Here is a 25,913-nt window from a genome sequence, read left to right as displayed (position 1 = left end):
ATATCCCAGAATTGATTATAAAGCCCCTGTTTCATAAGAAATTTAAAGATAACTTTAGATGTAACTACATGAAGAAACAGGATTATAAAGTATTTTCTGCTTGGAATCAGAACATGGGGAAACACATTTACATACAATTCTACAATCCAGGTAACTTAATGCACATGTGGACAGTGTTATCCAAAAGCCCACCTAAGCCAGTAGCCCACAATATTATTTTTTCTCATACTGAGGAAGAAGAGACGCCTGTCTATATGCACCTGTGTAGGAATATAGGTCTTCTCCCAAAAGGAAGCTAGAAAAAAGCCACAAATCTACATTAAGACAGACAGAGACCATATCTAATATCACTGTATATGATACAAAAGCAGAATGAGTAACTGGAAAATGCATTACAGAATATGTTCGTGAAGTAATACTAAACACTCATGACTAAACTGGCACTCATGTTATCAAAGTCATCTAGATCTATCCGAGAGAAATGGATTTAGTGAAAACCAAGTCACTTCCAATGTCATCTCTATTTTCAGATGACATGATATTACGTATAGAAAACCCTAAAGATGCCACCTAAAAACTGTTAAGAATAAACTATTTCAGTAAAATCATAGACAACAAAATCACTATACAAAAATCAGTTGTAACTCTGTACACCAACCAGCAAACTATCAAAAATAGCAATTAACAATTCCATATACAATAGCATCAAAAAGAATAAAGCGCTAGTTGTAAATTTAACCAAGAAGATGAAAGATCTATACACTGAAAACTATAAGACACTGATGGAAGAAACTGAAGGAGACACAAATAAATGGAAAGATATTTTGTATTCATGATTGCATGCTAAGTTGCTTCAGTTGTATCTGACTCTCTGTGACCTATAGACTGTAGCCTGCCAGGTTCCTCTGTCCTTGAGATTCTCCAGGCAAGAACACTGGAGTGGACTGCTGTGCCCTCCTCCAGAGATCTTCCTAACCCAGGGATCAAACCCGTGTCTCTTACATCTCCTGACTTTACACTAGCACCACCTGCGAAGCCCATGTTCATGATTGGAAGAATTTAATACTGTTAGAATGTCCATACCACCTAAAGTGATCTACATATCCAATATAAAACCTTTCAAAATTCTAATGGCATTTTTCACTGAACTAGAAAAAACGGTCTGAAAATCCCAGATAGCCAAAAGCAATCTTGGAAAAAGAGAAAAATAAACAAAGCTGAAGGGATCACATTTCTGAGTTCAACTTATATTGCAAAGTGCTAATAACCAGAACAGTATGGCACTGGCATGAAAAAAAAAAATAGGCCAGAAATAAACCCATCGGTTTACTAATTAGAACAAAAAGTTTTACCATTAATATGGAAACATGAAAGATCCTAATAACCAAAGCTATCTTGAGAAAGGAAAACAGAGCTGGAGGAATCAGGCTCCCTGACTTCAGACTATACTATAAGCTACAGGAATCAAGACTATGGGGCTGGCACAAAGACAGAAATATACATCAGTGGTACAGGATAGACAGCACAGAGATAAACCCACACACCTACCCTAACCCTGTGCCTGTGGTGACCTAATCTATGACAAAGGAGGCAAGAATACACAAAAGAGAAAAGATAATCTCTTCAATAAGTGGTGCTGGGGAAACTGGACAGCTGCATTTAAAAGAGTGAAATTAGAACACTCCCTAACACCATACACAAAAATAAACTCAAGATGGATCAAAGACCTAAATGTAAGACCGGACACTATATAAAACTCTTAGAGGAACACACAGGAAAAACACTCTGAGATAAATCACAGCAAGATCTTTTTGTGACCCATATCCTAGAGTAATGAAAATAAACAAATGGGACCTAATTAAACTAAAAAGCTTCTGCACAGCAAAGGAAACCATAAGATGAAAAGACAACCCTCAGAATGGGAGAAAATATTTACAAATGAAGCAACTAACAAAGGATTAATCTTCAAAATATACAAACAGCTCTTGAAGCTTAATATTAAAACAGTCTAATCAAAAAAAATGGGCAAAAAACCTAAATAGACATTTGCTCAAAAAAAAAAAAAAATGGAGGCCCCTTTAAAAGACCTAATATAGAATTACCATATGACCCAGCCATCCCACTGCTGGGCATATACCCTGAGAAAACCATAATTCAAAAACACACATGTACTACAATGTTCACTGCAGCCCTGTTTACAGTATCCAGGGGATGGAAGCAACCTAAATGTCCATCAACAGATAAAGGTATAAAGGTGCGGTACATGTATGTAATGGAATGTTACTCAGCCATAAAAAATGAACAAAATTGAGTCATTTAGAGAGATGTGGATGGAGGAGCCTGGTGGGCTGCCGTCTGTGGGGTCGCACAGAGTCAGACCCGACTGAAGCGACTTAGCAGCAGCAGCATAGAGATGTGGATGGCTCCAGAGTGTGTCATACAGAGTGAAGTCAGTCAGAAAAACAAATATCGTATAATAACACATATTGTGGAATCCAGAAAGATGGTGCAGATGAACCTATTTGCAGGGCAGAAATAGAGACACAGACATAGAGAACAAGCATGTGGACACAGTGGGGGAAAGGAAGGGTGGGACAGATGGGGAGATGAGGATTTTACACATATATCCTGCCATATGGAAAACAGCCAGCCAGCGGGAAGCTACTGTATATGTGTAGCACGGGGAGCTCAGGGCAGTGGTCTGTAATTACCTAGATGGCTGGGATGGTGGGCAGTGGGTGAGAGCGAGGTCCAGGGAGGAGGGATATATGTAATACAGCTGATTCACTTTGCTGTACAGCAGAAAGACAACAGTGTAAAGCACTTATACTCCAATAAAAACGTACTGGTTTGTTTTTATTAATATGGGTAACTAATTTTTGACAAAGCCAAGAATATACAATGAGAAAAGGATAGTCTGTTTAATAAATAGTGTTGGGAAACTGGACAGTCACATGTAAAGGATGAAACCAAGCTTCTGTCTTATGCCATACCCAAAACTAACTCAAGACAGACAGACTTGAACATGAGACCCAAAACCATAAAACTAGAAGAAAATGTAGGGAATAAGCCCCTTTGACATTAGCCTTTGTGTTGATTTTTTGGATTTGACAACAAAAGCAAAGGTAACAAAACCAAAAATAAAAACAAGTGGGACTACATAAAACTAAAAAGCTTCTACACAGGAAACCGTCAACAAAATAAAAATGAAACCTATGGGAGAAAATACCTGCAAACCATATATCCAAAAAGGGAGTAACATCAAAATATACAAGGATCTCATAGAAATACAATACAAAAAAAACCCCAAATAATTCATTTTTAAAATAGGCAAAAGTCCTCAATAGACACTTTTCCCAAAGAAGACCTATAAGTGGCTAACAAGAATATGAAAAGTGTGCAACATCATTAATCATCAAAGAGCTACAAATCAAAAATACAGTGAGGTACCACCTCAAAACCTGTTAGGGTATCTATTATGAAAAAAATGCGAGAGAACATGCTGGTGAGGATGTGGAGAAAAGAAAATTCTTGTAGACTTTTGGTGAGAATGTAAACTTGTACAGCCACTATGGAAAACTGTATGAAGGTTCCTCAAGAAATTAAAAACAGAACTACTATATGATCCAGCAATCCCTCTTCGGGGTATATATCCAAAGGAAACAAAATTGTTATCTCAAAGACATCTGCACTCCCATTTTCATAGCAACATTATTCACAATAGCTGGTGTATGGAAACAAAGTATTCTTCAGCTGATGCACGTATGCACAAAATGTGTTTATACACACATACAGTGGAGGAGCATTCAGCCAAAAGTCAAGATTCACAGAAAAGTTGCAGAAAAGTAGCTGCCAGGACTAGGAGATGGGGGAGATATGGAGAGGTTGGTGAAAAGGTATAAACTTTCAACCACAAGTTGAATAAGGTTTGAGGATCTAATGTATAACATGGTGACTAAAGCTGATAACACTGTATTGTATAATTGAAATTTGCTAAGTGAGAACTTAAATGTTCTCAACAAAAACTAATGAAGAGAAATGCTCAGGAAAAAATAGGATCACCCATTTTGTGGCACCAGGAGATACGTTCTTGGCAAAGAGGATAGAATACTAAAATAATTGCTGAACCACATAAAATTGGAAAGTTGACCAGTTGTTTTCTTACATGTTTAAATTGCCTTTTTAAGGTAAAAGAAAAGTATGAAAAAAAAAAGAAAAGTATGGCCCAAAAATGATTATAGTGATATTTACCATTCATTTCATTATTTAAAACTGAGGATCTGAAAGACTCAGATTATATTAGCTATTTGTTTTGTGTGGTATGGATAGTCCAGATTGTGATATATGCAGATAGCCCCCAACTTACAATGGTTCAGCTGGACTATTTTTCAACTTTATGATAGTGTGAAAGCAATAGATCTTTAGTAGAAACTAGAGTTTGAATTTTGACTTTTGGTCTTTTCCCAGGCTGGTGATATGCAGTACAATACTCCCATTATGTTGGCTAGTGGGAGTGAAGTGATTATGGGTAAACAACTGATACACTTACAACCACTTGCCATACAGTATTCAATAAATTACATGAGATATAAAATACTTTATTATAAAATAGGCTTTGTGTTAGATGATTTTGTCCTGTTTTAGGCTAATGTAAGTGTTCAGAGTATATTTAAGTTAAGTGTTAGTCGCTAAGTCGTGTGTGACTTTGTGACCCCGTGAACTGTAGCCCACCAGGCTCCTCTGTCACTGAGTTCTCCAGGCAAGAATACTGGAGTGGGTTGTCATGCCCCTTCTCCAGGGGATCTTTCCGACCCAGGGATCAAACCTGGGTCTCCTACATTGCAGGCAGTTTCTTTACTATCTGGCCAAAAGCTTTGGTATTCACGTTCAGTAGTTAGGTGTAATAAAAATATTTTCAATGTATCTTCACAGATCACTGCCTTGTTGTGGCGAAAGGGCTTGTGCAACTCAATGAAGCTGTGAGACATGCTGTGTAGGGCCACCCAAGACAGATGGGTGATAGTGGAGAGTTCTGACAAAACATGATCCACTAAAGCCTTTGACTGTGTGGATCATAACAAATTGTGGAAAAAAGCTCTTAAGAGATGAGAATACCAGACCATCTTACGTGTCCCCTGAGAAACCTGTATGTGGGTCAAGAAGCAACAGTTAGAACCCTGTATGGAACAACTGATTGGTTCAAGATTGAAAAAGGAGTACGACAGGGCTGTCTGCTGTCACCCTGTCTGTTTAACCTATATGCTGAGCACATCATCAGAAATGCTGGGCTGGATGTTACAAGTTGGAATCAAGATAGGTGGAAGAAACATCAACAACCTCAGATATGCAGATGATACCACTCTAATGGCAGAAAGTGAAGAGGAACTAAAGATTCTCTTGATAAGGATGGAAGGAGAGTGAAAGAGTCGACTTAAAACTAATATTAAAAAAAATAAGATCATGGCATCCAGCCCCATTACTTCATAGCAAATAAAGCGGAAAAGGCGGAAGCAGTGAGGGAGTTCCTCTTCTTGGGCTCTAAAATCACTGCGGACAGTGACTGCAACCATGAAATCAGAAGGTGACTGCTTCTTGGCAGGAAAGCTATGACAAACCCAGACAGTGTGTTGAAAAGCAGACATTACTCTGCCGACAAAGATCTGTGTAGTCAAGGCTGTGGTTTTCCCAGTGGTCATGTACAGTTGTGAGCTGGACCATAAAGAAGGCAGAGCACCAAAGAATGGATGCCTTCAAACTGTGGTGCTGGAGAAGACTCGTGAAAGTCCACTGGACAGCACGGAGATCAAACCAGTCAATCTTAAGGGAAATCAACCCTGAATACTTGTCGGAAGGACTGATGCTGAAGATGAAGCTCCAGTATTTTGGTCATCTGATGTGAACCGCCAACTTACTGGAAACGTTCCTGATGCTGGGAAAGATTGAGGGCAGAAGGAGAAGAGGGTATCAGAGAATGAGATGGCTGGATGGCATCACTGATGCAATGGACAAAAAACTGAGCAAACTTCGGGAGATGGTGAGGGAGGGGCAGGCCTAGTGTGCTGCAGTCCACGGGGTCACAGAGTCGGACATAACTGGGTGACTAAACAACAACAACTCCAATATAAGTCAAGAAGACCTACACTGTATTCAGAATTCTCTGTCAGTACAAGGAGTAACTGATCACATATTCTCAAAACCAACCCATGGATAATAACTTCTTCAGGAGGAGTCTTTCTGGAGTCATAACAAATACCAAATATTGACCTCAGAAACCATCCCTTCAAAGGAACCACAATTTGATTTGATTTCTTTGTGGAGTAATTTATGCCCTCATGCATTTTGTAGAAAACAGAACTTCAGCCAGCAATTAATGGAATTGATTGTGGTCAGGTAAAGAGAGGAAGAGAGTCCTACAAATAATACTAGACAAGCATCCCAAGATGACTGCGCATCATACCACACCTATCTGAGGATCAACATCAGAGCCTAATGCTATAGGGGCAGAGGGCAATAGGCCTCACTAAGACGGGCAGGTCATGGTGGAGAGGTCTGACAGAATGTGGTCCACTGGAGAAGGGAATGGCAAACCACTTCAGTATTCTTGCCTTGAGAACCCCATGAACAGTATGAAAATGCAAAATGATAGGACACTGAAAGAGGAACTCCCCAGGTCAGTAGGTGCCCAGTATGCTACTGGAGATCAGTGGAGAAATAACTCCAGAAAGAATGAAGGAATGGAGCCAAAGCAAAAACAATACCCGGTTGTGGATGTGACTGGTGATAGAAGCAAGGTCCGATGCTGTAAAAAGCAATATTGCATAGGAACCTGGAATGTTCAGTCCTTGAATCAAGGCAAATTGGAAGTAGTCAAACAGGAGATGGCAAGAGTGAATGTTGACATTCTAGGAATCAGCGAACTAAAATGGACTGGAATGGGTGAATTTAACTCAGATGACCATTATATCTACTACGGGCAGGAATCCCTTAGAAGAAATGGAGTAGCCATCATGGTCAACAAAAGAGTCCGAAATGCAGTACTTGGATGCAGTGTAAAAAATGACAGAATGATCTCTGTTCATTTCCAAGGCAAACCATTCCATATCATAGTAATCCAAGTCTATGCCCCAACCAGTAATGCTGAAGAAGCTAAAGTTGAACGGTTCTATGAAGACCTACAAGACCTTTTAGAACTAACACCCCAAAAAGATGTCCTTTTCATTATAGGGGACTGGAATGCAAAAGTAGGAAGTCAAGAAACACCTGGAGTAACAGGCAAATTTGGCCTTGGAGTACAGAATGAAGCAGGGCAAAGGCTAATAGAGTTTTGCCAAGAGAATGCACTGGCCATAACAAACACCCTCTTCCAGCAACACAAGAGAAGACTCTACACATGGACATCACCAGATGGTCAACACCGAAATCAGATTGATTATATTCTTTGCAGCCAAAGATGGAGAAGCTCTATACAGTCAGCAAAAACAAGACCAGGAGCTGACTGTGGCTCAGATCATGAGTTCCCTATAGCCAAATTCAGACTTAAACTGAAGAAAGTAGGGAAAACCACTAGACCATTCAGGTATGACCTAAATAAAATCCCTTATATTATACAGTAGAAGTGAGAAATAGATTTAAGGGACTAGGTCTGATAGACAGAGTGCCTGATGAACTATAAATACAGGTTCATGACATTGTACAGGAGACAGGGATTAAGACCATCTCCATGGAAAAGAAATGCAAAAAAGCAAAATGGCTGTCTGGGGAGGCCTTACAAATAGTTTTGAAAAGAAGAGAAGCAAAAAGCAAAGGAGAAAAGGAAAGATAAGGAAATATAAGCATCTGAATGCAGAGTTCCAAAGAATAGCAAGGAGAGATAAGAAAGCCTTCTTCAGCGATCAATGCAAAGAAATAGAGGCAAACAACAGAATGGGAAAGACTAGAGATCTCTTCAGGAAAATTAGAGATACCAAGGGAACATCTCATGCAAAGATGGGCTCGATAAAGGACAGAAATGGTATGGACCTATCAGAAGCAGAAGATATTAAGAAGAAGTGGCAAGAATACACAGAAGAACTGTACAAAAAAGATCTTCACGACCTGGATAATCACGATGGTGTGATCGCTCACCTAGAGCCGGACATCCCGGAATGTGAAGTCAAGTGGGCCTTAGAAAGTATCACTACAAACAAAGCTAGTGGAAGTGATGGAATTCCAGTTGAGCTCTTTCAAATCCTCAGAGATGATGCTGTGAAAGTGTTGCACTCAATATGCCAGCAAATTTGGAAAACTCAGCAGTGGCCACAGGACTGGAAAAGGTCAGTCTTCATTCCAATCCCAAAAAAAGGCAATGCCAAAGAATGCTCAAACTACCGCAGAATTGCACTCATCTCACACGCTAGTAAAGTAATGTTCAAAATTCTCCAAGCTAGGCTTCAGCAATACATGAACCGTGAACTTCCTGATGTTCAAGCTGGTTTAGAAAAGGCAGAGGAACCAGAGGTCAAATGGCCAACATCTGCTGGATCATCAAAAAAGCAAGAGAGTTCCAGAAAAACATCTAATTCTGCTTTACTGACTATGCCAAAGCCTTTGACTGTGTGGATCACAGTAAACTGTGGAAAATTCTGAAAAAGATGGGAATACCAGACCACCTGACCTGCCTCCTGAGAAACCTGTATGCAGGACAGGAAGCAACAGTTAGAACTGGACATGGAACAACAGACTGGTTCCAAATAGGAAAAGGAGTACGTCAAGGCTGTATATTGTCACCCTGCTTATTTAACTTCTGTGCAGAGTACATCATGAGAAACACTGGGCTGGAAGAAGCACAAGCTGGAATCCAGATTGCCTGGAGAAATATCAATAACCTCAGATATGCAGATGACACCACCCTTATGGCAGAAAGTGAAAAGGAACTAAAAGCCTCTTGATGAAAGTGAAAGAGGAGAGTGAAAAAGTTGGCTTAAAGCTCAACATTCAGAAAACTAAGATCATGGCATCTGGTCCCATCACTTCATGGGAATTAGATGGGGAAACAGTGGAAACAGTGTCAGACTTTATTTTGGGGGGCTCCAGAATCACTGCAGATGGTGACTGCAGCCATGAAATTAAAAGACACTTACTCCTTGGAAGGAAAGTTATGACCAACCTAGATAGCATATTCAAAAGCAGAGACTTTACTTTGCCAACAAAGGTCCATCTAGTCAAGGCTATGGTTTTTCCTGTGGTCATATATGGATGTGAGAGTTGGACTGAAGAAAGCTGAGCGCTGAAGAATTGATGAGTTTGAACTGTGGTGTTGGAGAAGACTTTTGAGAGTCCCTTGGACTGTGTAAGGAGATCCAGCCAGTCCATTATAAAGGAGATCAGCCCTGGGATTTCTTTGGAAGGAATGATGCTGAAGCTGAAACTCCAATACTTTGGCCACCTCATGCAAAGAGTTGACTCATTGGAAAAGACTCTGATGCTGGGAGGGATTGGGGGCAGGAGAAGGGGACAACAGAGGATGAGATGGCTGGATGGCATTACCAACTCAACAGATATGAGTTTGGGTGAACTCTGGGAGTTCGTGATCGATAGGGAGGCCTGGTGTGCTGCTATTCATGGGGTCGCAAAGAGTCAGACATGACTGAGCGACTGAACTGAACTGAAATGAAGATAATCTAGCCATCCACTAAAATAACATGCAAATAAAACAAATCTTAATTGTGGGAAGGGTGTGGTGAGGGGAAATCACTAACCAGAATTGCTGCAATATATTATCTGAATTTCAGTTTTGAACAAAAATAATGAGTCATGAAAAGACAGGAAAATATGACCAACATATTAGAACAGAAGGCAACAGAAACTGCCCTGGAAGAGTAACCAAAGGGGACTTCCCTGATGGTCCAGTGGCTAAGACTCTGAGCCCCGAAGGCAGGGGGTCAGGGTTCAATCCTTAGTCAGGGAACTAGATCCTTTATGTTGCAACTAAGAGTTCACATGTCACAACTAAAAGACTAATGATATTGTATGCTGCAACCGAGATTTGACACAGCCAAATAAATAAACACTTAAAAAAAAAGTGACCAAACATATCATTTCACAGAAAAAGATCTCAAAATAACACTTGTAAATGTGTGAGATAGAAATTATTTTGTAAAATAATAAAAGAACCAGCAGGAATTCAAGTATAATGATTACAATTCTAAAAATTCACTAGAGATGCTCCACAGTAGATTTAAACTGACAGAGGAAAGAATTCTGGAACTTGAAGATAGGTCAGTAGAGAAATTCAAGCTGAGGGACGGAGGGAAAAACAAAAGAAGAGTCAACAGAGCCTCAGAGAAAACATCAACATATGTATAATGGGAGTTAGGAGAGAAAGGAGGGGAAAAACTCCAAGGAGTGTGTGGGTGAAAACTTTCCAAGTTTATTGAAAAATGCTAACCTAAATACATCAGGAAACTCAGTAATTCTGAGTAGGATAAGTTCAAGAATGTCAACAAAAGATGTACCATAATAAAAACGCAGAAAGTCAAAACAAGGAGAAAATCTTGAAGGCAGTTAGAAAGAAATAACTTATGACTTAGAAGGGAAACCCCTCCCCATTAGATTAACAGCTTTCTTCTCAACATAAACCATGAAGGCCAGGATGCAGTGGAATAACATATTCAGAGTAGTCAAGAAAAACTTGCCGACCAGAAATCCTACATCCAGCAAAGCTATTTATCAAAAAAAAAAAAAAAAAAAAGGCAAAAAAACCTTTTCAATGTAAACAAAAACTGAAGTTCTTCGATCTAAAAGCAAGTGACCCCAGATGGTAATTTGATTCCACGTGAAAAAGAGCACCAGGAAAGGCAATTAGGTAATTATAAAAAACAGTATAAATACATGTTTTCTCCTTAACTGATTTAGAAAGCAGTTGTAAATAATAGATGCATGTTATTCTCAGGCCTGTAACATATAGAAAAGTAATATTTGTATCATATATTTACCAACGACAGCACAAAGGATGTGAGTGGCAGCAAAGCTGTATGGGCTGAGTAAACTACTACAGAAGGTAAAGTAGTAATTTTAAAAGTATTACTGGATTTGTAACATGAATAGATACAGTATATATAATGGACATACTACAGTACAGGGGTAAAGAGAACAGAGCTTATAGCAGTAATGTTTCTATGTATCCCTGAATTAAGGCAGTATAAATCTGAAGCTGACTGTCATAAGTTATGATGTATATGGTAAACTCTCAAGCAACCTCAAAAAAAAAAAAAACCTCAATAAAGTACAGTTAAAAAAAAGCTACATTAGAAAATATTCACTTATGCAAAAGAAAGCAATAATAGAGGAACAAAAAAAAGACATTAAAAGTTAAATTCAACTATATCAATAATAACATTAAGTGTAAATGGATTAAATAATCCAGTTAAAAGAGAGTTTTTCAGAGAGGATTTTTAAAAAGTCATGATTTATCCCTGTGTGGTCTACAGGAAACACACTTTAGATTCACGAAGAGAAATAAAAGGAAGGAAAAAAATCATGCCAATAGCAACCTTAATAAAGCTGGAGTGGCTATACTAATATTAAATATACTTCAAAACAAGAAGTAATTGTACAGATAAAGCACATTTTATAATAATTAAAAGGCCAATTCAAGAAAATATAAGTTATAAGCATGTGGATCTAATAGCAGAGCACCAAAATACATTTAGCAAAAACTGAGATAAATGAAAATAGAAACAGGTGATTCAGCAATAATAGTTGGAAATTTCAGTGCCCCCTTCTTTCAATAATGGAGAAAACAAACTAGGCAGAAGGTCAACAAGGAAGCTTTGAATGATACGATGAGTCAGGTAGACCTAACAGGCAGATGTGTAACACTTTATCCAACAACAACAGAAAATGCATTCTTCCAGTAAATGTGGAACATATTCTAAGACAGACAGTGTGCTCCGTGATCAAGTAACTTCAGTAAGTTTAAAAGGACAGAAGTAATATAGAGTATACTCTCTGATCCCAAAGGAATGAGATTGGAAATCAGTAGCAGGGAAAAAACAGGGAAAAGCAATAAATATGTCTAAATTAAACCACAGACTATTAAATAGCAAATTAATCAAAGATGAAATCCCAGGAATTCCCCGGCAGTCCAGTGGTTAGGACCCTGAGCTTTCACTTCAGTCATAAGTTAAGATGTATATGGTAAACTCTCGAGCAACCTCCAAAAAAAAAAAAAAAACCCTCAATAAAGTACAGTTAAAAAAAAAAAGCTACATTAGAAAATGTTCGCTTATGCAAAAGAAAGCAATAATAGAGGAACAAAAAAAGACATTAAAAGTTAAATTCAACTATATCAATAATAACATTAAGTGTAAATGGATTAAATAATCCAGTCACTGGGTTCAATCTGGGTTCAATCCCTGGTCAGGGAGGGTCCTGCAAGCCACGTGGCACAGCCAAAAGTAAAAGAAGAAAAGATATCGCAAGGGGAATCAAAATTCTTAAAGATAAATAAAAATGAAGACACAGTACACCTAGTTTTAAGGAATGCATCTAATGAAGTTAATAGAAATTTATAAATGTCTTTATTAAGAAAGAAAGATCTCAAACCAATGATTTAAACTACCACCTTTAAACACTGGGAAAACAACAACCTATACTTAAAGCAAGTGGAAGGAAAGAAAAAAGAAAAAATAGGCCAGAAATTAATGAAATAGACTAGAGACTGGAAAAGTAGAGAAACATCAATGAATCCAAAAGCGGATTCTTGGAAAATATTAATAAGATTGACAATCATTTAACTAGATAGACAAAAAAGAAGAAACATTAATAGAATCAAAATGAAAAGAGATAGCACTACTAAACTTACAGAAATAAAAAGGACTGTAAAGGAATACTGTGAAATGTAGGCCTAGAGACTGGATACCTATTTCTCTAATAGCTATCAATGAAATGGACAAATTCCTAGAAAGACATGAACTACTAGAACTGAATCAAGAAGAAATAGAAAAGCAAAAGAGACCTATAACAATTGAAGAGACTGAATCAGTAACTTAATTAAAAAAAAAACTATTCACAAAGAAAAGCCCAGGCCCATATGGCTTCACTGCTGAATTCTACCAAACATTTAAAGAAGAATTAATACCAAAACTTCACAAACCTTCCCAAAATAGAAGCGAGGGAATACTTCCCAAAGCATTTTATAAGCCAGTATTACCCTAATAGCAAACCAAAGACATGAGAAAACTAGTACAGACTAGTTTTTCATGTGAAGATGGATATAAATTCTCAACAAGATATAGCACACTGGATCCAGAAACTAATAAAAATAATTATGTACCCTAATCAAGTGGGATTTCTAAGAATGCAAAGTTGATTCAATGTCTGAAAATCAATTAATGTAAACTCATCATCACTTCATAGATCTTCCCTGTAGCTCAGATGGTAAAGAATCTGCCTGCAAGGCAGGAGACCTGGGTTTGATCCCTGGGTCAGAAAGATCCTCTGGAGAAGGGAACAGCAATCCACTCCAGTATTCTTGCCTGGAGAATCCCATGGATAGAGGAGCCTGACTGGCTACAGTTCGTGGGGTTGCAAAGAGTCAGACACGACTGAGCGACTAACATACACACACATCATCAGTTCAGGTCAGTTGCTCAGTCGTGTCTGACTCTACGACCCCATGGACTGCAGCCCGCCAGGCTTCCCTGTTCATCACCAACTCCTGAAGCTTGCCTAAGCTCATGTCCATCGAATCAGTGATGCCATCCAACCATCTCATCCTCTGTTGTCCCCTTCTCCTCCTGCCTTCAATCCTTCCCAGCATCAGGGTCTTTTCCAATGAGTCAGTTCTTTGTATTAGGTGGCCAAAATATTGGAGTTTCAGTTTCAGCATCAGTCCTTCCAATGAATATTCAGGACTGATTTCCTTTAAGATGGACTGGTTTGATCTGCTTGCTGCCCAAGGGACTCTCAAGCATCTTCTCCAAGGGACTTCTCAAGCAACTGTGGTGTTCAAAAGCATCAGTTCTTTGACACTCAGCTTTCTTTATAGTCCAACTCTCACATCCATACATGACTACTGGAAAAACCATAGCTTTGACTAGATGGACCTTTGTCAGCAAAGTAACGTCTCGGCTTTTTAATATGCTGTCTAGGTTTGTCATAGCTTTTCTTTCAAGATCTTTTAATTTCATGGCTGCAGTCAAAATCACCATCTACAGTGATTTTGGAGCCCAAGAAAATAAAGTCTCTCACTGTTTGCCATAAACTCTCCCTGTCTATTTGCCATGAAATGATGGGACTGGATGTCATGATCATATTTATTTGAATGCTGAGTTTTAACCCAGCTTTTTCACTTTCCTCTTTTACTTTCATTAAGAGGCTCTTCAGTTCCTCTTCACTTTCTGCCATAACGATGGTGTCATCTGCATATCTGAGGTTATTGGTATTCTCCCAGCAATCTTGATTCCAGCTTGTGCTTCATCCAGCCCAGCATTTCACTTAATATACTCTGCATATAAGTTAAATAAGCTGGGTGACAATATACAGCCTTGTCGCATACTCCTTTCCCAATTTGGAACCAGTCTATTGTTCCATGTTCAGTTCTAACTATTGCTTCTTGACTTGCATACGGATTTCTCAGGAGGCAGGTAAGGTGGTCTGGTATTCCCATCTCCTTATGAACTTTCCAGTTTGTTGTGATCCACATAGTCAAAGGCTAACTCATCATAAAATCATATCATCCCTGGTGGCTCAGATGGTAAAGAATCTGCCTGCAATTCAGGAGACCCCGATTCAATCCCTAGGTTGGGAAGATACCCTGGAGAAGGGAATAGCAACCCACTCCAGTATTCTTGCCTGGAAAATTCCATGGACAGAAGAGCCTGGCAGGCTACAGTCCATGGGGTTGCAAAAGAGTTGGATACGACTGAGCAACTAACACTTTCACTTTACTTTCATCATATTAATAGAATAAAAAATAAGATTATCTTAGTAGAAGCATCTTACAAAATCCAACACTCCCGCATGATAAAACAACAAATTAGGAATAAGAGGGAAGTGCCTCAACCCAATAAAGAAAATCTACTAAAAACTTCAGTTAAAAGCATGCTTACTGGTGAAAGAGAGGATGTTTTCCTACTAAGATCAAGAATAAGACAAGGATGTCTGCCCTCACCACTTCTATTCAACATTTATGAGGTTCTAGCCAGAACAGTTAGGTGAGAAAAGTAAGACTAAAAAGGAAGAAGTAAACTGCCCTTGTTTGCTGATAACATGATTTTATCCGTACAAAATGCTAAGTAATTAACTAAAAAACCAATGGAACTAATAAAATTCATCAAGATTGCAGGAAACATAAATGTACAAAAATACTTTATGAACAATCTGAAAATGAAATTAAAATAATTTCATTCATAATAGCATCAAACAGAAGAAAATAGGAATAAATTTAACAAAAAGAAGTACACACTTCAAAAACTAGAAAACATTGAAAGAAATTGAAGGTCAAAACAAATGGAAAAATATCTCCTTTTCGTGGATCAGAAAATTTAACATTGTTATTGAAGGCTATTTCCCTAAATGTCAGAGCTAAAACTATAAAATTATTGTGTTGGCAAAAAAGTTCTTTTTTTTTTTTTCCCGTGACATCTTACAGAAGAAATCAAATGAACATTTTGGCCAACCCAATCTTAGAGGAAAATAGGAGGCTAAGTCATGACCTTGGATTCAGCAAAAGTATTCTCGGATAGGAAAACAAAAGTCCAAGCAGTGTGCATATCATCAAAATTAAAAACTTCTTTGCTTCACAGGACACCACTAAGAACCTAAAAAGACAATCTACACAATGGGAGAAAATCCTTGCAGATCCTTTATTTGATGAAGGGCTTGTATCCAGAATATAGAAAGAACCAACCCATACAACTCAATAATAAAGACAAATCTGGGGCTTCCCTGGCGGTTCAGTGGTTAAAACTCCTGAGTTCCCACTGCAGGTGTGTGGGTTCAGTCCCTAGGTGGGGAACTAGGAAAGTACATGCCACATAGCACATTAGAAAAAAAAAAAAAAAACCCTTACCCAAATAAAAAAGGAAAAAAGGATCTGAACAGACCTTTCTGCAAAGAAAATATACAAATGGCCAATAAACATGAAAAAAAAGTGTTCAGTATCTCTCATCATTTGGGATATGCAAATCAAAATCACAAGATAGCACCTCACACCGACTAAGATGTGGAATAATAAAACAAAATTGGATTATGAGTTTTAGGAGGGATGTAGAGAAATCAGAAGCTCCTATTGGAAAACAGTCAAAAAGTTAAACATAGAATTATCACATGACACAGCAGTTCCACTCCTAGGTACATACTATCCACCCACAAAAAGAAAAAAGATAAATGAAAACATACGCCCACACAAAAATTTATACACAAATATTTATAGCAGCATTATTTATAATAGCCAGAAGATAGAAATAAATGTTTATCAACTGATAAATGCATAAACAAAATGTGGTGTATCCACGATGGAATGCTGTTCTCCAATAAAAAAAATGAAGTCATGATATATGCTACAACTTGGATGAACCTGGAAAACATGACCTTAAGTGAGAGAAGCCAGCCACACAAATGCACATACGATTCCACTCATATGGAAGTCCAGAATACAGAAATCTCTAGATCCTCTGTTAGATCTATAGACTCTCCACAGGGATTCATAGTTGCTTACTGCTTGGTGAGGAATGGGGTGGGATGAGAAGGATGGAGAATGATAGCTAATGGGTATGGGGGTTCTTTTTGAAGTGATAAAAATGTTCTAAAATTGGTCATGATGATGGCTGTACATCTGAATATACTAAAAACCACTGAATTACACACTTTAAGGGGATGAATTGTATAGTCTGTGAATTATATCTCAGTTAAGCTGTTAAAAAAAAAGTCTTCGTGTACTGTTGTAGAAAAATCTCCCAAAATATTTTGTTAAATAAGATGCAGGAGTTTTAAAAAAAAGTTATTCCATATCCTATATGTAGGTTGTGTATCCTGTAGTTAACATGAATCTATAAATGTATTAAAATTCACAGAACTATACAACAAAAGAAGAAAAGATAATTTTATTGTATGATGATGTAAAAACATAAAATCTTTAAAAATAGAGTAGAAGTGAGAGAGGAGGGATATTGTCACCAGAGTCGGTAGTTCTGGTGGTGGACACTGGGAGAAGCTTCAAGAAGAAGGTTACGCTTGCAAGTACCTTGAAAGTACCAGATATTTAAGGAGAGGTTTGATAAAGAAAAGACAATCATTTCATACAAATGTTAACAATGGCTAACAGTACAGGGTAGGGAATTTCTTTTTTTTTTTTTAATTGCAATATAATTCCTTTACAGTGTTGTTAGCAGGGTGGGGAATTTGTGACCATCTGGGGAGCATTAAGATAGCTCCGTGGTTAAAAAAAAAAAAATCCCCCTGCCAATGCAGGAGATACAGGTTCAGTTCCTTGGTTGGGAAGATCCCCTGGATCTTTCCACTGTGGGATCTTCCCACTCCAGATTTCTTGTCTGGGAAATCCTTTGAACAGAGAGAAGCCTGGTGGGCTACTGTCCACAGGGTTGCAAATAGTCAGACATGACTTAGCAACTAAACAACAAAAGGGAGCATTCATTGTTCAACAGGATGCATATACAGGAAAGAAAACAGATTGTGGATTTCCTTGTGTGTCAGGTTAAGAATTGAACACTTTGTTGTATGGTCACTGGTGAGCCATCAAAAGTACTTGATGAGAACTCTGCCTTAGGGATATTATTCCATAGAACTGCTAACAAGTAAGTTTAGACCAGTTAGAAGGCTATTATATTAATTTAGAGAGTGAAGGACTAATACAGGTGGTGGAGATCTGAGATGGGAACAGATGGAATCAGTATCGTGAAGAATGTGGAGCTGGCTGGAGAGGAAGAAAAAAGTCCCCCAAATTGGCCCTTCGGTTTTGAGCCTGTGTGACTGGGATGATAACACTGTTAGGAAAAGGAAGGAAAAGCAGAGAAGTTGATGAGTTTAGGTTGGGATTTGTTTAGTTTGAGGAGCTAAGAGATCTCTAAGTAAGGGACTTAATGGCAGTTAGGGAAGTGTGTGGTATGGTCAGCACCACACCCACAGATTAAACCAACCTTGCATGGAAAATATTTGGGGGTAAAAATCTAGAAAGTTCCAAAAGGCAAAACATGAATTTGCATCACACTGGCAACTCTTTACACAGCATTTAGATTGTATTAGGTACTGTAAGTGATCTAGAGATGATTCAAAACAAATGAGGATATCGTAGGTTATATAAAATGTGAGAAAGATCTATGGTGATACAATCAGAGTTTTGAGTTGGGAAAGCTGGAAGTCAGGGAAGCTTACATTGGATAACCTCAAGTTTTTTCCCATATAATAAGCAAGGTCATTCATTGAGTGGAAAGCAGGGGATAGAATTAAAGAGTGTTTCTAAGCAGCTTTAAATATTTTCTCTAATTCTGCCCTTTGTATGAATGAAAAACAAATGATCCACATCAATTATAATAGGTAATATTTACTGAGCCTTTAACATCTGCTAGGTATCATGCTAAGAGCTTATTTCAAACTTAAAACATCCCTAACAGACAAAAGGTATTAGCAGTTTTATCCACATATTACAGAGGGTAATACATGAGACAGACAAAGGATTGGAAATAGCTCAAGGTTACCCAGAGGTGGAACCAAGACCGAATACAGAATCTAACTATGAGCTGGTCACAGGATATTTTCTGAGGTTTTACTTTCAAATTTCTTTAAAGCAGTGAAATATTGGTTCAAGAATTTACATGGATTAAGGGGAATAGAATACAAAGTATGTATTCCATGTATACAATGGAATGTAACCTCAATAAAGTTAATAAGTAGAGAGAGAATGGCTTGTTTAATAAACGCACTGAGGCAGATAACTATCCATTTTTAAATTTATTTAATTTTTATCTCCTGTTTAAAGTATATATATATATAGCAGCAATCAGAGCAGTGGTAGGGCTGAAATGGACTCAAGGGCACAGGGAAAACATTCTAGGGTAACAGGAATGTTCTATAATTTGATTAGAATGTTGGCTACATGTTTTGTACATTTCATTGAAATGTACATTGAAAGTCTGTACATTCCACTCTGTAAATTTTATAGCAGTTTTAAAAAGGGAAATCTATCTATAGACCTCTAAGACATCATTAAATTAAAAAAAATATTCTGGAAAAAAGCAAACTGTAAGGTGAGACATACAATATAATAACATTTATTTATAAGAAAGGGAATAATTCTTTCTGTGGATCACTTGCATATATATGTAAATGTCTCATGGTTCTTGGGTCAAACTGCCCTACTCCACCAAGAGGTCCTTCCCCCAGGATCAGTCTTAGTGCTTTCAGGGTTTCTTTATGGGATGCAAAGACAGACCTCTGTATTAGCTTAAGAGTAAATCTCTCCACTGTTCATAATACTCATTGGTATAATAGTCTTCAGTGAAGAAAGATACTCTTTCAGGAAACTGTACCTAAGAAACATGATGTGTTCGTATAATGATTTTGAAAACTAGTACATCTTCAGAAGCAGCCTTGTGTAAGGGGGCTGAATGGGCTGAGTTCTTGTCCTGACTCTGCCACTTGATTAAACTGACATTTTGGAACAACTCCTTTAATCTCTCTGGGCTTCAGTTTTCTGTTAGTTAGAAAGAATGGACTGAGCTGATCACTGAGGGTCCATCCAGGTCTAAGATTCAATAAGCTCTGTTCCTTCACATGGACCTTGTATGAAATAGGTCACTACACCTACAATAAACATGTGGAAAGTCAGTTTTTCTCTTTTATATTTTGAAACAGGTGACAACCAAAGCCAAGCAGCTGAAGGATTCAGTTACCTGCTCCCCAGGTGAGTCAGCACCCACTCCATCCCAGTAACCTCAAGCCATGTCTTCAAAATAACCCCCCTTTCATAACTGCTTTAAAAATGATGGTGTTAAATAGTTGTGCCCAATGAACTCTACTGGTCATCTCTCTAAAAAGGGTCCATTTACAATCACCCACCAGCCAATCCAGCCCTGCACACACAGTAGTGCTAAGATGTACTTAAATAAGTTTGAGGAGCTGTAGAAACCTTGTTCTTCTTTAGTATGGGGGGAGCTAGGGGGAGGGGACTCATGGGAAAGCCAGTCTATACCGTTTTTCCACACTGACCACAGTTGGCACCGCACACACAGAGCATCCTGAGAAAAGATCAAGCAGCTTCCCCAAGAATCTATGTTTTTCAGAATCCATTTTCTCAAAGACTAAATGGAATTTTGTAAGAGCCCCATACTATTTGCTTGAAACCAGGAAGAAGTGCGCCTTCAAGCTTCCAACTCTACTTAAATACAGGTCCCTGTACTAGATGTAACCAGCCAGCAACCAGCAAACCCTGAGATCTGGAAACGTCTCCCTGGGGAGGACAGGGCGTGGATGCTATGGGCTCAGGGGGGAGGGCATTCTCGATTGCTTTCCCACCAGGACAGCTGTTGGTCTGGCGTGAAGGCAGGGACCGGCAAACAGCGTTCCGTGAAAGATGCTCCCCTCCAAGACGGTCTCCAGAAACATGCTCTTGAAAAGGCAGCGGGGAGTTGGGTGGGCCGTGGACCGGTCTTTCTAGAGAGTAGGAGGGGTCAGGAGTATGTGAGGAGGGCAGGAAAGGCGTGGTTGAACATTTGGGGGTCTCCGAGGTGACGCCTGTGGGTGGCGGTGGCGCAGGGCCCCAGGCAGTCAGCGAGCCCAGTGAGGGTCTGACATTGAGTCTGCTGACACTCATGGAGTCAGCAGCAGCCCTGGGTCCTGAAGAACAGCCTTCCTAACCTAGAAAGTAGGCGGTTAGTCCCTGCACTGCCTCTGATCACAGCCGACTCTGGAGGCCCCTGTTCCTCAGAGTGGTGGAAGGACCATGGCCCGGAATCAGACAGAAGCGAGTTCGGATCCCAGCTCTGCGGCTGCCGAGGGTGACGTCCCTCCCCTGTACAACTGGGGTAGCGATGGCTGTCTTTCTAGAATACTGGGAACGTTCAGTAAGACACACGCAAATGCCCCACCACTGTCTGCTGCGGCGGCCACACCACCGCGGCTCTTACTCCCTGAACCGACTTTCCTCTCCCCGTGTGTCCCTCCACACAGGGATGGTCAGGCTCTCGGAACTCAGATCCACAGCTCAGAGCCCCAGGCCCACCAGGCCCACCGCAGCCTTGCCAGACAGCATCATCACCCAGCGGGAAGAGGCCCAGTCGGCCACGGAGGAGGAGGAGGCGGCGGCCGAGCCGGGGGCAGAGGCCGCGGAGGAGAGCCGGCCGCGGAGGCGGAGGCCGGCCCGGCCCCCCGAGCCGGAGGAGCGCGTCCGGGGGAAGAGGCAGAAGGACTTCGACCCGTCAGAGCAGCAGTCCAGTGACGAGGAGAGCCAGCAGAGCGCGCGCGCGCGCGCCGCAGAGGGGCCCTGGACTCAGAACCAACAGAAGCTTCTGGAACTAGCGCTACAGCAGTACCCGAGGGGATCCTCTGACCGCTGGGACAAGATAGCCAAGTGTGTCCCGTCCAAGAGCAAGGTGGGTGACGCCCGGAAGGGCCTCTGGGGGCTCCAGACACAGGGAGGTGGCTTGTGGCCGCACCCGCCCGGCCCTCATCTCGCGTCGCCTATCCTTGCTATCCAACCCGTCCTTCCCCTGCCAGCTGCCTTCCAGGAGGCTGCCTCTGACAGTGTGTGAATCTGTGCACCTGACTGAGCATGCATGAGGTCGAGAGTCTAAGTGTCATCATTACAGCGACCAGTTATTTTTTTCTCATCGAAAACCCCATGCACAGAACATAAAGTTCCCCGTGACAGTACTGCCGACCTTCTGGAGCCTTCGTTCTGCCAGTGGGGGCTGGGCCAGGGGAGGGACTGACAGGTGGACACCAGGACCAGGATCCAGCTTGTCCCTGCAGCGCTGTCCGCCCCGTTTACAGCTCCTTAAACGCGTCCACAGAGGGTTCCCCGATACCAGCTCAGAGCGGGCGGCGGCCCCTGTGGAGAGGCAGGCCCCACCTGACCCCGGCTTCCGCGCTGACAGTGCGGAGCCTCCCATATGATCTTCTCAACTCTGGCCCTACCTCACAACACAGTTTCCTGGGCTGCTTTCCTCGTACCCACACCCTTTGTCTGAGACACAAGGAACACTGAGAAATCAAAAGAGCCAATCTCTGCTGCCTCCTGTGCCCACCACTCAGTAGCCTGTGGGCACACTGATGTTCATTTACATTTTTTTTTTTAAATTGAAATTCAGTGTTGGAAAATCTAGCTTGTGGCCATAGATGCCCCCATGTGTATAGGTCTAGTTTATCTCCTTTAAAATAATGAAGTTGAGAATTTCTGAGGAGAAAAATAAACCATTAGCAGTTGACCTGTTTAAGAAACACAGCTCCTTCCCAGCCCCTCCAACTGATTTGCCAGAAGAAATGATTTTCCCTGAATTCCTCTAGCATTTGTGGGTACACAGGCATCTACAGGTGCGATGAGTCAACAATGGCTTAAAATGAAGGAGCTGCAACCATGGGTTTCTGCGGGTGGGATGCTCAAGCTCACTGCCTTGGGGGTTTGGAAGCCTTCCTGTTTCAGGGAGGAATGTCCTGCAAGGGTTCCTTCCCTTTAAGCCTGACTTCAGAACCAGGTCCAGGGGAGGTTCAGCCACCCCTGCTGGCTCACTGCCCCTGGGTGACTCCCCGGAAGTGGCCCACAAGCCACTGGGTGACTGGGGCCTGAGAGAGGAGCCAGGCCCCCGGCGCTGCCCCAGCAGGCCTGCTGCTCAGAGCCCCTGCGTCCTCCAGTGGAGCGCTGGGCCGCTGAGCACCACATCTCACACTTGGCTCTGCCAGGGGCAGAATAGTTAGGAAAAGGCTGATATTTTAGGCAGGTGGTCCTTGGGGATGCAGAAGAGGCACTTGTTAGATGTTTCTCTCAGAACACTGCTAAAGCCAAAACCCCAGGAGGAGAGTGAACACTCGTTCTTCATCCCAGACAGCTGATAAAGTCATCTGCAGCAGACCACAAACCAGTTACCTGGTTTCCCACATGACCTTAAGTTAGTGAAGGGTTACGGTGCCTCTGGGGTGTTTCTGAACAGAAACAGAGATGGTTCTGGAAAGTACCCTGTGATACACAAGGGAGCAGTGAGGCCGCTCCATGCTTCATCAGGGTCCTCACCCCAAGGAGTGGCAGCTACAGGCAGCTGGGTCTTAAGCTGCCAGTTCTGCAGCCTGAGGGGCTGGAAGACCCTCTGGTGCTGGGGTGCGCCTGAGGAGAGCAGGGCATGCTCTGGGAGGTCCAGGCCAACAGGACAGCCCTTGGTCAGGACTGGGCAGGGTGGGCTAAGCCCTCAAGGGGCACACCGATTGTAACTGTCACCCCACCCCCTCTTTCTCTCTCTCCAGGAAGACTGTATCGCCAGATACAAGCTGCTCGTTGAACTGGTTCAAAAGAAAAAACAAGCTAGAAGCTGAATCCTCTGGAAGATGTTGTTTACCTCCATTTTCCAAAAGGATTATTTTTAAAATCTTATGCAGAAATTTACATTTTGTACCTCAGTATTTCTATACGTCATGTGCCTTAGTGAAAAAAAAAATTAAAATTTTAAAATAAACGTTGTGCTATATTGTTTAAACATACTGTGCTAACAGAAAAACAGATTTGGGTATTTTATAGATTATTTTCTCTCTCATCACTGCAAAGCTTAATTTCCTGGGGACAAACAGAATAGTGCTTTTCTAACAGTCAGGCAAATGTATGAAGGAACATGAGTAAACTAATGTGTAAGAGTTGAAACATAATGTTTCTTTGACCAAAGATCACACCCGTTGATGTGTAGCAGGATGCTGGTGTTTTTATTGAGCTAGCTAGCAGTAATGTGGGGTTATCTTAACTCTATGTATTAATATGTAGATTAATATATGTAATTATAATATATGGATACATTATATGTATCTTAAAAAAAATGTCTAGATGCACACGGACATAGGTAATAAACTGTGATTTGCAGAAATACATCCCCAACTATAGAATTCCCAGAGAACACATAGGCAATGTTTTTAGGATATGATGACTTTGGGTCCCACTTTTCAATATCCAAGTTAAAAGTCACTATTTCGTGCTGCTGATTTTGAATGAACCGTCGCCATCAACTGTACACTCCTTTTTAAACATGGCATTTGCTCAGGACTTGGAAATAGTTTGCTAAAGTACAAACTGCCTAAACTTAAAAACCATTAAGATCACCAGGACACATTTCAGGGAGGTGATCTGATAAAATATCCATACAGACGTGGTTTTTCTCCAATGACTGAAATGAGGTTTCCAGAGCAGGCTTGGGCGGCACTGGCTCTGTAACCTAGCCTGAGCAGGACACATGCGGCCCCAGGTCAGCCCGCCTCTGGTGCTGTGAGGGACCGGACCACTTGAGACATCAAGAAGAGCAGTGGAGAAACAGCTCCAGGTCGTTGTTTCCACGAACTGAATCCTCAGGCAACAGCCCTTGAGTCTCATCTGGGGGTGGAGACGGGGTGAGGGGGTGTGCCTTGCCTGCAGGTCAGGAGCCTGTCACGGTGGCACCAGGGCCAACAGTTTCTGCCCAAGGACTTTCTCCTGGAGCCAGTGGGGCTGTGAGGTTGTGACTGCATTCACTGAGGGACAAGCCCTGCTCCCCGTGCATATGGGGTGTCAGTGAAAAAAGTTGATTCACAGAGGGAATCATGAGGGACAGTTCTAGTGGCTTGCCAGGCCCTGGGTCCATTCTGGCTCTGGTCCAGCATCAGCCCGTCTTTCACACAGCTTGTCTGTCCAGCTGTGACATTCTGTATCAAGATCACCCTTTTCACTTATGGTGCTTTGAACTGGGTCTCTGTTACATGCATCCCCAAATCCCATTACAAGGTTTCTGGGCTTCCAGTGTTGGGAGAGCCTCACACGGGTCCAGCGATGCCTTAAGAGGTACAATTCAAGATAAAAGGCCCTAATTTGCCTACATCATCATCTTCTGCACACTCATTAAGGAGGTGTCTCCAGCATGGTTTGTCCTGATGACTGCCCCTGCCACCAGTCCCTCTAAAACCAGAAAGGGGCCCTTTCTGCATGGCCACCCCTATTCAGGGGACACAGAATGGCTAGTTTTGTTGAGGTAGGACCAGTGTGCCTGGTGGGGAGGGTTCACGAGCGTAGCAGGACACAGGAGACCCATGGGTGCTTCCAAAGGAGGTTTCTGACAGGTCATGTGGGGGGCCAGGCCTACCCTTCCTGACTCCCAAGGAATCCCTCCCCAAACCCACTCCCTCAAAGCCCCGCCTTGTGACCTCTGTTTACTCACACCTCCAAGGCCAAGCTGTGTGACATCAGTGCCTTGTTTTACCTCTTTGTCTCAACTCCTTGTCTGGAAAAATAGACTAATGGTGGCTGCAACACAGGTTGTTATGACAGTCTGGCTTGTTGAAAAAAAATAAATGTTCCTTTTCTATCTGACCATCCGGACTCCCTGTTGCCATCATTTTCAGTGGCTGCTGACATGCGTGACAGGGCTGACAGGCCACCAGCCCGTCACACGCTCATTTGGCCCCTCACGGGTGGGAATCTCGGGCCCTGTGTGGATTCCTGGGGGTCTGGGAACCCTACCACATGGTATCCACAACCTTTTCCTTTTGGATGCGTGGTCCACATCTTTCACTAGATGCCCCTGAAGGGTTTCTCACCCAGAAAGGTTAACTCTAGCCTCTGCTAGTGTGTTTACTCTAATGATAGCCATGGCGGACCCACATGGTACAAGAAGAACCCCCAGACTTCGCCTTTGACAAGAGGTCCAGGACTTTACCTGGGAGCTCCACCCGACTCAGACCCCAGCAGAGGGACG

The 25,913-nt window shown here is 41.3% G+C and overlaps 1 protein-coding gene across 1 annotated transcript in view; it reads left to right on the top strand.

Annotated features, from left to right (window-relative positions):
- Positions 1-25,528, top strand: part of DNAJC1 (DnaJ heat shock protein family (Hsp40) member C1) — a 191,537-nt gene extending 166,009 nt beyond the window's left edge. Inside the window, exons 10-12 of the mRNA XM_069547412.1 lie at positions 19,855-19,903; positions 21,169-21,590; positions 23,452-25,528. Of these exons, the coding sequence (XP_069403513.1) occupies positions 19,855-19,903; positions 21,169-21,590; positions 23,452-23,520 (540 nt within the window). The 3' untranslated portion in view covers positions 23,521-25,528. The remainder of the gene's footprint in view (positions 1-19,854; positions 19,904-21,168; positions 21,591-23,451) is intronic.
- The last annotated feature ends 385 nt before the right edge of the window (positions 25,529-25,913 follow it).

The sequence above is a fragment of the Ovis canadensis genome, chromosome 13, assembly GCF_042477335.2.
Source record: "Ovis canadensis isolate MfBH-ARS-UI-01 breed Bighorn chromosome 13, ARS-UI_OviCan_v2, whole genome shotgun sequence".
NCBI classification, from domain to species: domain Eukaryota; kingdom Metazoa; phylum Chordata; class Mammalia; order Artiodactyla; family Bovidae; genus Ovis; species Ovis canadensis.
This window is presented reverse-complemented; position numbering and strand designations above follow the sequence as displayed.